We start from the raw sequence: 14,459 nt of genomic DNA on the forward strand, positions 1-14,459 counted from the left end.
CCACTGTGGGGGGAACCGGAGAGGCCGAGTTTGTGTTCGGGCCCAGATGGTGGTCACGTCCATGCAACTCTCTTTCTTTCAGTGAAGATACAGGGCAGCCGGAGAAGGTAGTGAACAGGGGATTGCACATCTTTTCCTTTCTTTATCTGCTCCTGGCTCAGCCACAGACAAGTGACAAGCAGCCTGGGAATTGACATCAAAGGCTGGAAGACTTCTGTGCCGACTTGGTGGGAAACCCTGGGGTAGCTCTTGGAGATGAGCGACTCCAGCCCAGCACAGGAGTTGAGCTATGGAGAAGGGTTCTCTCCACTGGTAAGGGCTGGGGGGCACGGAGGCTCCTATGACTCTGGATAAGGTGCTTCATTATTTGATGTTGTTTGATGCAATGGATCAATTGGGTTTTGTTTTGTTTTTTTTAAAGATTTTTTTGTTTAATTGAGAGGGAGAGCGCATGAGCGCAAGCAGGGAGGGGCAGAGGGAGAGGGAGAAAGAATCTGAAGCTGACTCTGCACTGAGCTTGAAGCATGACATGGGTCCCAATCCCATAATCCTGAAATCATGATCTGAGCTGAAACCAAAAGTCAGATTCTCAACCAACTGTACGACCCAGGTGTCCCTGGATCGGTTGTTTTAGTAACAAGTTTTACTTCTTGGTAATGAGAAAACTGAGTGGGAAATTCATTAGCTCTGGTGCAGAGCACAGATTTAAAATCTTCAGACCAGATTACCATCACTTTCTTGTGGTAGCTTCACCTTTTAACCTTTTAACCTTAATGATTGAAGAATTAACTTTTGTGTCCCAGACATTGAGAGTGACAGCTAACGTCCCCATCAGTAGGACTGGAAAGATACCAGAATGCTTTTTTTTTTACATAAGAAGAAAGGAATCTCCCAAGAAGAGGGACAGGGAAGTCTTCCATTGTGTGTGGGGTGGTGGGGGTGGTGGGGTAGCCTGTTTAAGCCACCCAACAGATAAGAAGCAGCCCTCTGGGCCTTCCCTTCTTCTGAAAGCCCCACCTAGGAGGCTTGGCCCCTCACACGAAGGGAGAGCTGACCACAGAGACTGGCAAACTGACGCTGGAGAAGTTTCCTCCGGGATGCATACCGTCCTGCCTACCGTCCTGCCTAGGGAAAGGAAGAAGCGCTCTGGGGGCTGGCAGCTGAAGACAAAGGCATAGACAGTTTAGCTCAGAAGGAGCAGAGATATGTGAATGAACACTTGCCTTTGTGAATTGCTTGGATGCTGTCCGGGTTCTCGCTAGAAAAAGCAGTAAACGTGAAGCTGAAGTATAAGTCACCAAAAGGGCTTTGATGTAAGCGGAGTCAGCAAGTGAAGTTGAGAAAGAAGATTATTAGGAAGGTCAACACCAAAGAGATAGGAAGCAAAGGCCCTAATTAGATCCTAGAACTTGGCTGTTGTTTAAAAGAACACCAGTGTCTGAAGGTAGGGTTTAATATTTTCTCATGCCTCCTTGCCTTAGTAAAGATGCTTGTTTTTCCTAACTTTGGTGCTGGATATGGTGGTTACTGATGGCTAGGTGGAGGGTAGGAAGAACCACCTGGGCGAGGCTTGGTATTTGAACTACATCCTGTAGATGCCATGCTGCCATCCCAACTGCAGGCCCAGTGCGGCAGGAAGGGGAGGCTTTTCTGAGAGCCTTCCTTGCTGTGTGACCTTGAGCAACTTACTTACCTCTCTGCGCTTCAGCTTCCCATATGTTAAACAAGGAGGGTGGATTAGGTGGCCTAGTCAACCTCTTCAGTTCTAAAGATCCCATTGCTCTAAATCCCTTTGGACACTGAAGTCGTGAGGTTCAAGTTTTTTGATACCAGAGGTGCCTTTCTGCATACCCTCTGCCAGCATCTGGCTGACCACCACTCACAGGGGTCCTGCAGCACCTGTAAAGTTTTGCACAGTGGAGTGTCACCCATGAGAACAGAGCAGATCTGTTTTTGATCCTCTCTGAGAGAAGCGCTTGCCCTAGGGAGAAGCGGATCCCCTGTGGGTGCCAGCTGGCACTGTTTTATGCATGGCGGTGGCTCTGCCTTCAAGTTCCAGCCCCAGCCCTGGAGCTTCCGGTCCCATCCAGGGGCTTCCTAGAGGATTGAGGGGGAAACATATGGCTCAGAGGGTATCTCAGGATGCCTGGGGTTTTCTCTGAGGATTCCCAGAGGGACCTAAGAAGACAGAAGGAACATGCACTGTATGGAAATGAGGGGCACTGGGTTTTATTTTATTTTATTTTATTTTATTTTATTTTATTTATTTTTATTTTTATTTTTTTTAATAAATTAATTTTTTATTGGTGTTCAATTTACCAACATACAGAATAACACCCAGTGCTCATCCTGTCAAGTGTCCCCCTCAGTGCCCGTCACCCATTCACCCCTACCTCCTGTCCTCCTCCCCTTCCACCACCCCTAGTTCATTTCCCAGAGTTAGCACTGGGTTTTAATATCAAATCTCTCACTGATTGGGTAAGCCACCCACGTGTGTCTAGCCAAGCTCTCTTGGTCTCCAGGGTCAGAATAGAAACTAACCCCAAGGAAAGGCCAGCTAAAGGGCTATGTGTATTTATCACTAATAGGCATTTGAGGGAGCTGGAAGGGTCCTGCATCTCAGGCCCATTCCCTCACCCCTTGGTGAGCCAAGCTTAGCTCCACAGTATGACAGCAAGTCTTCTCTGTGCATGCTTAGCAGAGGTGGCTTACACAAAAGGCTCTGGAACACTAAGAATATTTTCAAAAAGCCAAGCCCTGGGAAGAGATTTCAGGGGCAAGAGGCAGAAGCATCATTTTCTGACCTTGTCAGTACAATTGCATCTAAGATACAGAAACACTGCACACACATGCATACACACACACACACACACATGCATGCACATGTGCACACACACATGCTGGAGCTGATGGATCCACAGTGCATATCAACCTCTGCTCCCTCCCCGCATCAGTAACCACTTCCTGCAGAACCCCCAAAAGTCTGTCTCTTCAAGTGTCAGACACAGCCATCCTTGCTAAGGACCCAGGCATTGGGGCCCAACTACCTCGGCAAAGATCTGATCTGTATCACTTAGAAGCCTGTGGCTGCCTCGTGCTGTTATTTAAAGTCTCTGGAGCTCAGTTCCATCATCTATAAAATGGGAACAATAGAAAGTATCTACTCATTGGGCTGCTATGGGACCTTAATGGGTTAATCCATGTAAACCTCTTAAACTAGTCTCTGGCACGCAGCTGAGCTCCCCAAAAGTATTCAACTAGCACTGTTAGCATCATCCTCATCACCGCCGCTGCCCCCTACACTTGCCACAATGCACCTTATGGTCTCAGCGCCCATGACCACTCACTCCCTGTCTGATCTTTGCTCCCCCAGGCCTCTGTCTCTTGGCGCTTACCGTCCCCCTGTCCACAAGAGCCACCCAAAGTTCTTTCAGGCAAGCTCCTATTCACCCATCAAGATCCAGACCAAATGTTACAGCTCCTGTCATGCTCTCAGACGCAGTTATATATCCCTCCTCTGTACATACGCCTAACAGAATTTAAAATGTGCTGCACCAGACATAAACTCCTGAAGGACAGATGTCTTCACAAGCCCATTTCCAACACAGCACCTGGCCCATGGCAGGTACCTGACAAATGGTGATGGTGTGATGCCAGGGGAAAGTGGTCATCAGAGCCCTATGTGAAGGATAACTCCTCAGTGTGGGCTTACCTGAAAAAGGCAGACTCAGGAGCCGTGTGGGTGCAAGGGGCCCATCCCCATGCCCCCTGTCAATGTTCATGTGGAAGCATCAGAAAAACCCAGAAGGAAGGAAAAGTGACAGAGTTGCTAATTCTTGATCCATTCTCCCAAACTTATTCCCCCAGAGAGCCTCTCCCATCTCAACACACCCAGTTAGAAACCACCAGCTCTCCCCTCTGTCACTGCCTATACCAGTTCTACGAAGTCTTACTGTTCGCTCTCCAGAAAGTCCCTCAAATTTGTGCAGTTGGTGTTATTTCCCAAATGCTCTCTTATCCCATAATTTCATCCCTGGGATCTCTTAGCTTAGCTCTTCCTCTTCTCCTGAATAGCAGGGGATCTTCTTTAAATGCAGGTCTGATCCTAGAGCTTTCCTGTGTAACTCTTCCCATGGCACTTGGTGTCAACTCAAGCTCCTTGCAGGGCCCCTTGGACCCTGCCTGATCAGGTCCTCGACTTCCTCTCTATCCTCCCCTGACATCACTTCCCTCCCCCTCCCTACCAACCTCAGCTATGCGGGGTCCTTTCACTTTCTGGAACAAGCCAGGATTTTCCTACCTCAGGACCTTTGCACATGATGTTCCCTCTGCCTGGAAGACTATTTCTGCTCCTCCCACAGTTGGCTCCTTTTTCTTCATTTATACTCAGCTTAAATGTCAACTCTCTAGAGAGGCTTTCTCTGACGCTCCTGCCCAAGGTAGGCTCTCTCTACCCCTCACCACATTATCTGTGGTCTCAACACCAGGTTTGTTTGCTCCAAAGCACTTAACATGTGTCATCAGCCTCACTGTTTTTGTTCTATCTGCTCAGAAAAATGGGAGATTCATGAGGGCATGGACCACGTCTGTTATGTTCTCTGTTGCTCCTCAGCACATAGTATGGTGCCCAACTTAATGCATCTTTGTTGAATGGCAGATGGTATCAAGTGCCTAGCACATGCCAAGCAAAGTGCTATAGAAGTGTGTGTGCAGCTCACTGGACCTTCACAACAACTTCAAAATTCACCATTTACACTTTACAGATCAAAAAGCCCAGTTAGGAAATGAACTTGCCTCATGGCATAAAGTCAGTAAGTTGGAAGTGACACTGTGTCTCACTTTTCCTGCCATGCTGACTGTTTTCCAAGCCCTATCACTGCCTACAATACTGGCAAAGCTTTCAGCAGACACTGCCAGTGTCACCATCAGGGTGACATGTCAGAATAATAGGCTCCCTTTATATCTTTATTTTATTTTTGTTCAAACTTCCAAGACATCCGATTTAAGAAAGACCCTGCTGAGATGCTCAAATAACTCTAGCATAATATTTGTATGGTTGTTTATTATTATCATATTTTTCACTTGCATCTGGTCTTATGAGGAAATTGAATACAATCTGTCTTGCAGGCTGAATACTGCACTGTTAGCCCAACAATATGTGAGGACCACAAGGTGGGGATGGGAAAGGCTGGGAGAGGTTGGCATTGGGCAAGATCAACCGAAAACTCACCTATTAAAGTGACAGAGGCAGTGACCTTCCTAACCATCTACTAGCATTAACAGTATAAGTGGACAGGTGTCATCAAAGCTCACCAAAGCAAGGGCAACTAGCCATGGATCCCGTCAGCACAACTTGTAGTCCAATTCAGAAAGCAGATCTACAATAAAAGCTCCACCGACAATGACAAAATGACCAGATGTTGCATCTGGCATGACATCAGTCATGTCATCAAATGCTCCTAACAGCTTTCTGTAGTAGGTACTTATATTACCCCACTTCAGAGAAAACTGAGGAAACAAATGGCTCAGTAACTCCCTAAAGGTCAAACAGCTGTCAAATAGTAGGATGGGCGTCACCCCCATCATTCTACACTGCCACTAGCCAAGCATTCCCATGGCTGCAAGACTCCACAACATCATGTCCCTCCCAGGTTTGCAGACTTTCTCTCCCCTCCTCTAGTTTCTAATAGTTAAACTGATTTTCTTTAATGTGTCTACATTTCATAAGCCTTTTATTGGAAAAGAGAAGGAAGGCATCTATTTCTAAATAAAATGGTCCAGGGATAAGCAGACATTCTAGAAGTTAAGTAAGAGCGCAATCCACGCCCCCTGCACTCTGTGCCCAGTGAGGGCGAGGTTCCTTCCTTCCCCTCAATCCAGATACTGCTGTAGACCACTTCATTGTCTTGAGAAACCACAGTCCAACAGTAAAGGCCACTGACCAGCAGTTCCCAAATGCATTTAACCATGGAAGCCTATTTAGAGAAACACCTATTCCACCTGCCAAACAAATGTGGGAAAATGCTTCCCCGACCTCTGAATGAGCCACTGGCTCTAAAAGAGGGGTGTATGGGAGGAAGAACCAGGGGAGATCTCCTACAGCAGACACCCCACAGCAGCATGACCCTTGCTATTTAAACTTTTCTCCCTGGGAGGAAGGCACCCAAGCAGTCCCTCGTCTCAGCCTTCCTGGGACTCAGCCCCACCAGCCTCCCATCAAGAGGGCTCTTGAGGAGCAACATCTGCTTCCCCTTGAGTGTCCAGGGATTTCACATTCTGCTTCTCTATGTCTATAATCTGAGAAACAATCATAGAAAGGACAGGTTCATCAAGAAGACTGGGACACAGATGAGCTGCGCTGCCAAAGGGGGTGGCAGGGAGTCTCTCCCTAGGATCTCACCCACACCACTCACCGCCAGGCTCTGGAAATGACAAATGTACAGCCTTGGGTGCCCTTAGAGCTTGACAGCTTACAAAGTGATCCACATTCATTATATTCTTGCATCTCCCCTATTAGGTATTAGCACCATCTTCCCCATCATACCAAGCAGAAATGGAGGCCTTGTAAAGGTGAGGGACAATGTCTAAAATCACAGCAGGGCATAAGTGGCAACCAGATTCTTGCTCTGGGATGAATGTCCTCATGGGAGCTCATCCTCACTATCACTCTGCCACCTGCCTCATCTATTTGGGGTGTCAGGATGTGGCCAAGAGTGCAAGAAGGATAACTTGGCTGCTCTGGTGATACACTGGGGTTGGGGAGAGATTTGAAACTGAAACAGCAACAGAGGTTTAGATGAGGGTCTCAGATAGCAACAGAGTCAGAAAAAGGAAGAGAAAGAGGCCTCCCCCAGCACCCCCCTCAAGCTGCCCTGTGGAGCATGTTGCCCTGAGCTGGGGAGCTGCAGCCTGGGGATCTGAGGGCAGCAGGTGTGGAAGCTTCAACAAGCCAACATGGTCACTGTACCCATCACTGGGCACTCCCTCATGGCTTGCACAGCAAGGATGTGCATGTCAGACCCTGTGACACTGGTATTGCCCCAGAATCCATCCCTGAGTGATTCTCTTGGTCGTGAAACAAATGGTGTGTTCTCTGAATGCTGCACACTTTTCTCTAACGTCCAGAGAAGCAGGGACTCCCAGGGCCTCAGCGTGGGCAGTCACACTAATTCATTGCCTGAGCAGATGGCCTGGCTCACGGGCACCCTGAAGACAGGGTTCCCACCTTCCCTCATTTTCCTGATGTCAGTGGCAGTGTGTGGGTATGTGAATGGGACTCTACCCAAGAGAAAGGACAGACCAGATGGACTGTCAGCCCTGCCGTCCACAGTGTGGGTTCTTGCTTAGTGTCCTGATGCCCCAGTGGAGCTAGCTGTCTCTTTAGCTCTTCTCCAGAATAGATCCCTGGTGCTGCAGACTAGGGCTGAGCCCCGGCTCCAACAGCTGATGCCCAGAGGTTGGGCAAGACTTCCTCTTGACAGTGGGCACTGCTCCTCAAAGTTCCCCTTTCCTTGCTCCTGGAGTGAAGGGTTGGCAGGACTGCATTCAGTGTTCTGTGGGACTGGGGAAGCTGCCCTAAGGCCCCTTTTCCTTGAGGGCACTTCAAGCTGGGGCTGTCCTGGACTGGGGATGGGCAGGAGGATTCTGCTGGGAGCCCAGTTCCCATAGGGTGGGGAACTCTGTTGGCAGTGCAGCTGGGTTCGGGACTAGGTCCTTGGGCTCTAAATGTCAGGATCAAGTTCCCTGGCCTGAACCTTTGGTTGGCCTTTGAAGATTAAACAATATTTTTGCCTAAGTGACTAGTGGAATGGAGATTGCAAAGGGCCAGCCAGTCTGGAAAAGATAAAGAGGCAAAGCTGTTCCATGAAGGCCAGAGCTTGGCTGTCCGTGACAGACCACGTGGAGAGTGCTCTGCAGATGTTCATGAACATGGTATGCTGGAGTACCTAGAGAAGCTGTGGGGTCCAGAGGTGAGAACCCACAGGCCAGGAGTCCCCAAGGGCCAGGGATTGGTGGGGCATGGAGAGCTGCTGTCTTGCTACCCCAGATCATACAAGCTCATGCCCTCTGGAGTCAGGAACCTCTAGGCTGAGTCTCCTCAGCAACATCTCTGCTCAAATAATCCTAGTGACAAGAAACTCACTGTGTGCTGAGACATTCTTTCCATCACTGGATGGCTCCTGCTGTTTGAAATGTCTGCCACATGTTGAATCGATAACACTGTTTCTGCAGCTCCCTCCATCTCTTTGGGATGACCATCCTTCCCCCCTGACATCCCTTCAAATGTTGGGATTCATGCATCCTAAGCCTTCCTCAGACTAAACGTTTCCAGTGTCCCTGCATGACGCAATCTTCAGCCCCTCCTCATCCTAGGCTTTCCCCCCACTGCTGGAGCTCCAGTCCCACTGAAATACGCTCAGAGACACAAGCATGGCATTTGCAGTCTGTCTGACCATTGGTGATCTGGTGTGAGACTCTGCCTTGACCCACAAAGTCTAACCTTAAAAGGGCTGCTCAGGCAACTAGGTGGTACCTAGAGACTTCTCACTGCTATGGAGCTCAGTGCTGTCTGACTGGGCTCTGGGGGCTTCTGGGGCTCCTTGGAGACCATCTGAAGCCATAGGGGGAATGAGGCAGGTGGGACCAGTGGATGAGTGCACCTGGCTCTAGACCCCCCACCCCGATGTAACTAGAACAGAATTATTTGAGCATGTTTTTAAATGGGGCTGTTACATAAACTTGGGTTTGAAGCAAGAGCACCACAGCTTTAAAATGTCTAAAACTGCTGGCATCGCCTAACGTGATTTAGTCTTTTGTCACATGCCATCCCTAGGCCATCTCCCCCGTCCCATGGATGTATAAACACCTCAGCTTAGGCTAGCACCAAAGGAAAGAGACCATTCCTCCTAGATTGGGAGACTCAGTGTGCTCTGTTCTTCTGTTCTCAGGGACACCTGAGCTCCTGGCTCTGCTCTGTTCATAGGAACCTAGTGGTTGTGAGCAGGTGCAGTGGGCTTGCACACGGGTGTATCGGGAACATTTGGACCGCTCACAGGCTCTTGGTGTGGGCTGGGTCAGCATCACACAGGGGCCTGGGCATTCTGGGGACTCGGGCATCAGGTAGGACAATGGCCATAGCATGTGCCAGGTACTGAGGGTGCAGGAGGTAGTCACCAAGTGGTCTCCAGATGGAGGACAGGGCCCTGTCCCAGCCCACGAGGTCATTTCCCCAGCCTCCTGTGGATGGGGGGAACACTCACAGGGCAGCGTCTCAGCGCTGTTCTTCTGGATCATTATGCAGAGCTGTAGCACCAGTTGGGGGGCGCTCTCCAGGAAGGTCTCAAGGAGGCGCAACATGTTGACGTCTGCATATTCGTACATCATAGCCCAGTAGAAACGTCGCTGGTGTTCCTTCTGCCGCTGGCTCTGAATCCCCAGGTACATGGTGCGGATATACCTGCAGAGAGAACAAGACAGAACACAGAGAGCGTGGGTAGGGGCAGGAAATGTGGAAGGATCATGCCATTCCCCAGAGCCAAGACCTGCCTATGACAATCTCCCCTCCTTCACTCTGAGGTTTTCCAGAATTTTGGACCAGGGTTTTTTGTTTTTGTTTTTTTCCTCAGCCCACAGACAAGGTGCTAAGGCTTTGGGCTTAGAGGAGTTGGGGGCACAAGGGAGGAAGGCCAGGAAGGGGGTCTTAGGCAAGTCCTCCCCATCCTGGCCTCAGGCTACTCATCTAAACAAATGAAAAATGAAAGTGGGACCAGATGATCTCCCAGGGCCTGCCAGTGAAGCATCACAGGTGAGCTCTGAGGACATGTGATCTTTCTCACATTCAGGATCCCAAGGGGAACATTCCAGCAGGATTTCATCTCTACCACACAGCCCTGTGGTAGGGGCTGTGATAAGTAGGGGCATGTGGTAGGTAGCCCTCTCTGGGGGAGGAAGCAGCATTTGTGAAGCTCCTACTAAGTACCACTGGTTGGCTGGCCATGTGGTGCCAGGGTCCCAATGGACAGGCAGGGGTAACTCTCATGTAGGACAGACAGGGAGCCGCTGGGCCATCCTGGCACCGGGTTCATAGCTGGATAGTGAACTAGGAGCTTGCCCCAGGTTATTGGACACCAAAGTCCGAGCTCTACACTAGGGAAGCACAGAAGCTGCAATGGAGCATCTGAACGAGGGTGGCATAGGACACAGTCACTCTAATGTACTGACCCTGCTCCATTGCGGGGGACAAGGAGCAAAGAAGGTGGGTATAGGTGGAGGGCACGGGCTCTAGATTCAAATGCTGGCTCTGTCATTTGCTAATTGTGGGATCTTGGATGAATTACTACAACTCCGTGTCCTTATTGCCTTTCTTGAACATGGGGAAAAAGAAACAGCATCACGGGGTTGGTGGGGAGATTACAGAGATAACATGTGTGGTGGACGCACATTCTGGGTCGCCCATGACTCACTGATACCTGAACTTTCGGAAGCTGTCTCTAAGCCAAAGTCAAGGGGAGGATTAAAGGTACCATCTAAGTCAGCCAGCAGTCTCTGGGGCTGAGCCCAGGCCAGAGAGGCCACCAGGGCCAGGATGAAAGCGAGGTTCAGGATCCAGTTAGGATCCAGAACATGAACCATACACCAAGGGCCACAGCCAACAGGACAGAACCACATGTATGACCTTGACTGTCCCCTGGGAATGCCTATCACTGTGCCCCCTAAAACACAAAGCCTAAATCACAGAGGTTGAGAGAGTAGGGTTGATATACTATGTAGTCCCTGCGGTCCTCAGGCACAGTTAGATGCCTACTTGGAGCTGCTAGGCAGTCCCTCTTCTCTGTCCCCAGCACCAATCCCAGCCTGGTCCCTGCCATCACCTTCTTGCCTGAATCGAAGCAGAAGCCTCCTAGCTGGTCTCCCAGGGTCCACTCTTGCCCCAGAACAACCCATTCTTCATAGAACAGTCGAGGTGCTCTTTGAAAGTCATAAATGCAATCATGCCCTCCCCCCTGCTCCTTTCAACCCTCTCACAGCTTCCCATAATGCTTTGAATAAGATCCAAACCCCTCCCATGGCTCACGGAACTGATCCTGCATGCCCCTTCAAGCCTACCTCCCACACTCTCCCTACTTCTTTCTTGTGTCTTCTCTGTCTCTTGAGGAGCACAGGAGCTTGTCCACTGTTCAACACCATCTCCCTAGTGCCTAGGGATGTAGAAGGAAGACTCCTGTCCTCCAAAGCTGAGGGTCCTGGGGGTACAACACTGTGAAGGTAGCCCACATCCATGTTTGCAGCAAATTCATGAACAGCATCATAAACCAGTCCTTGAGAAAGGCTCTGTATCCCCCCACCCCAGAGCAATGAGAGGAGTGGGGAGGTGCCCAAGACCTTTATCAATGTTACAGAAGCTCATGCTTTAGAAGTAAAGATGCAAAAGCATGCACTTATAAAATAGCTTAAAACTGTAAAGAGATGCTCCTCTCCAATTCCAAAATGGTGGGCTTCTCTCCAGAGCACTAAGCATGTCCTGGACCCATCGATGACCAAGCACTCAAGGGTCTCCTAAAGTGTGCACAGGGACACAGAGCAGCCTACTACACCACTGGTGTACTTACAACAAACACACTGGCAACAAGGAGCACCCATTTCACACCAGATGAATAACACTGAGTCTGTCTCTCTGGATCTCTAAGAGCCTTTGCATGACAGTATCTCTGAAGAGATCCACCCAGGGAAGCTGGGATGGACATCTCATTTCCCTCCATATGCCTTCTCTGCAGTGAGCAGAGCAATGGTCCTGCTGAAAACTAAAGGGGGAAAGAATGGGGGCAAGCACCAAGGGCGGGGCGGCTCTGCATGGGGGCTGGTGTTGTGGAGGCAGGTGCGTCAGGTCAGCCCCCTGTTGGAGGCCTCGTCTGGTCACTGTCGTTTAACTCATGGGGAAACCAAGGCTCTGGAGTGAAACAGAGCATTGAATGCTGGTTTTGTTCCTGGTTCTATCGCTTACTGTGTGGTGTGTCCCACGAGTCATGTTCTCAAATCAGGGGACCAGGAGTGGAGGCTAGGAAAAGGGCAGGGATGCTGTTGGAAAGCTACAGGGTCATTGAGAGAGAGAGAGAAAGAGAGACAGAGAGTGAGGCAGAGAGACGCAGAAACAAAGAGACATAGAATGAGACAGAGAGACAGAGAGAGACACAGAGACAGGCAGGGAGAAACACATACACACAGAGAAGAGACACAGAGAGACAGAGACATGGGAGGGAATGGAAAGAGAGTAAGGAGAGGAAAGCAGTGTCACAATTTGGGGTCTGAGGGAGAGGACCAACTGGAAGAAGTCATGGCAAAGATACATTTGGGCAGGGGAAGGCTTGCTGCAAGAAGATAGGGTCAGAGGTAGTCTGGGAGGGGTTGAGAACCATCGAGGGTGGAGGAAAGTGTCAAATTGGCCCATCTGATGGTGGCCTAGGAGGCAGAGCCACGGAGGACAAAGATGCACTGTCTGAAGTTGAGGCTGCAGGTCCAGAAGCTCCACACGCACTCAGAAGAGCCATGTTCCCAGTGGAGCCTTGGTGCCTTGGGTCTCACAGGTAACTGTGGACTCCGTCACCCCAAACTAAGCTCTACCCACATGTGGCAGCTGTAACACATGATGCCATGGACCAGAGACTCCCACAGGGACCAGATCACAAATTCATCCTACCTCAGGGGTGCACTCAGACCATAGACTCTGCTTCTCCCAGCCTCACAAGGTGGCACAAGGTGGAGAGATGGTTACACAGCAGAGCCAAGCCTACTTGTCCAGATCCCAGGCCAAGGTAGCATCAACACTCAGATTCACTTAAGTCTGCCCTGCTAGGGCAAAAGGAACACTTGATCTGCATCCTCCACCCCCATTTTTCCCAAGCCACAGGCCCCTGTGCCCATCACGGCCATGGAAATGGAAGGCAATGAGCCCAGAACATGCTGACTCGACTGTCCTGTCTGTCAGAGAAACCAGCCTTGAATTTCTTCTATGAGAGCATCACGGGATATGGGAAGAAACGAGGATGAAAGTGGGCAAAACCAGAGCCTCTCCCACTGTGCTGATGAGCAAACAGATGCTGCCCGCCCAGAGTGCACCAGGATCAAGTCTTAAACCAAATCTGGAAATCATGCCTCCTGAGACACCAGCTCACACAGCCTCCCACCCTGTCGTGGGAGCAGCACTGCAGAATCCGGTCCAGGACTTCCCTCCCAGTCAAGTGCCTTCTGCCTAATTCCATAGCCTCTGGCTCCTGCACTCTTCCTCTCTCTGCTTGTGTCCTTGGGTCCCCAGTAGGCAACTGAGGGTACCTGTAAAATCCAGACTGGGTCTAGGTGACCTCTGGGGCCCCCAGCCCGCTGCCTCTGCTAAGCCTGCAGCCCCTGTGCAAAGTGTGGCCACAAGGTGGCGCCAGACCCTAAGCGAAGCGGGAAAGCGGCTCCACTTGGTGATCTCATCCCCAGCAGGCAGCCTCCTAAGGCCTGCACTCTTCCATCAGCAGCACTGGGGTGCAGATGTCCGAGGCAGGTGAGGCCCAGGGCGGGGGTCCCCATAGGGTGGGCTGCTCCTCCGAACCCTCATTTTCTCCCCTTCCCTGGCGGGTTCCAAAAGCTCACCATGCCCTGGACATTAGTTCAGGGGATAAGCCATCCAACTCTCTTCCTGGGTTTGCTTCCACATCTTATGGCACCTGTCATGCCATCTCGTTTCTAAGAACAGAGGATGGTGAAATGCATGGCTCTAAAAGCAGGGAGGTAGGTGTCATCGTAGAGCGAAGGCTCAGGAAGGCTGGGCCTGGTCTTCAGTCTGCAGGACTGCATGGCCTTGGGCCAGTTACACCCGAGGCGGGGCTATTCTCCATCCCAGGGGGCAGGCTGGAGGACCTCAAGCTTCCAGCATTTTTATGACTTCATCCTTTTTTGAGTGGGTGGCTTCAGAGAGTCTGAAGTATGGCCTAGCATCTTTATAAATAACAATAGCTAATGTTCATATGGCTTTCATATGCCAGGCGCTGTTCTGAGCATTTCATACTTATAAATCCATTTAATCCTAATTTAAGCCTCTGAGGTAGATACAATATTACCCTCATTTTACAGATGGCAAACTGCAGCACTGCTTAACGAATGATCCTCAGTTTACCCAGCGAGGTAAGGGGGTGAGCAGGGCTTCAAGCCCAGCAATCTGGCTTCAGGCCCAGTGCTCTTAGCTCCTAACCATGCACTGACCAGGGATAGACCATTTGCCTCTTTTCTTCTGAGTTTGGTCCAACTTGTTCCCCTACAGTGGGAAAACGGACCACCCTGGGCTCTTGTCCAGTTCTTCCACTGGCTGTGTTACCTTGGGGGACATCTCCTAACTTCTCTGAGCCTCAGTTTCCATATCTTTGAAATGCCTGGCCCAGAGTGGGACCCCAGGATATGCTGAACAAATGAATGCATGCAGT

General features: G+C 50.3%; 1 protein-coding gene across 1 annotated transcript in view; it reads right to left on the minus strand.

Annotated features, from left to right (window-relative positions):
- XKR6 (XK related 6) overlaps nucleotides 1-14,459 on the minus strand; it is a 310,501-nt gene that overhangs the window by 17,584 nt on the left and 278,458 nt on the right. The window contains exon 2 of the mRNA XM_072719634.1: nucleotides 9,261-9,457. Within this exon, the coding sequence (XP_072575735.1) occupies nucleotides 9,261-9,457 (197 nt within the window). The remainder of the gene's footprint in view (nucleotides 1-9,260; nucleotides 9,458-14,459) is intronic.

This window comes from Vulpes vulpes, chromosome 9 (genome assembly GCF_048418805.1).
Source record: "Vulpes vulpes isolate BD-2025 chromosome 9, VulVul3, whole genome shotgun sequence".
NCBI classification, from domain to species: Eukaryota; Metazoa; Chordata; class Mammalia; order Carnivora; family Canidae; genus Vulpes; species Vulpes vulpes.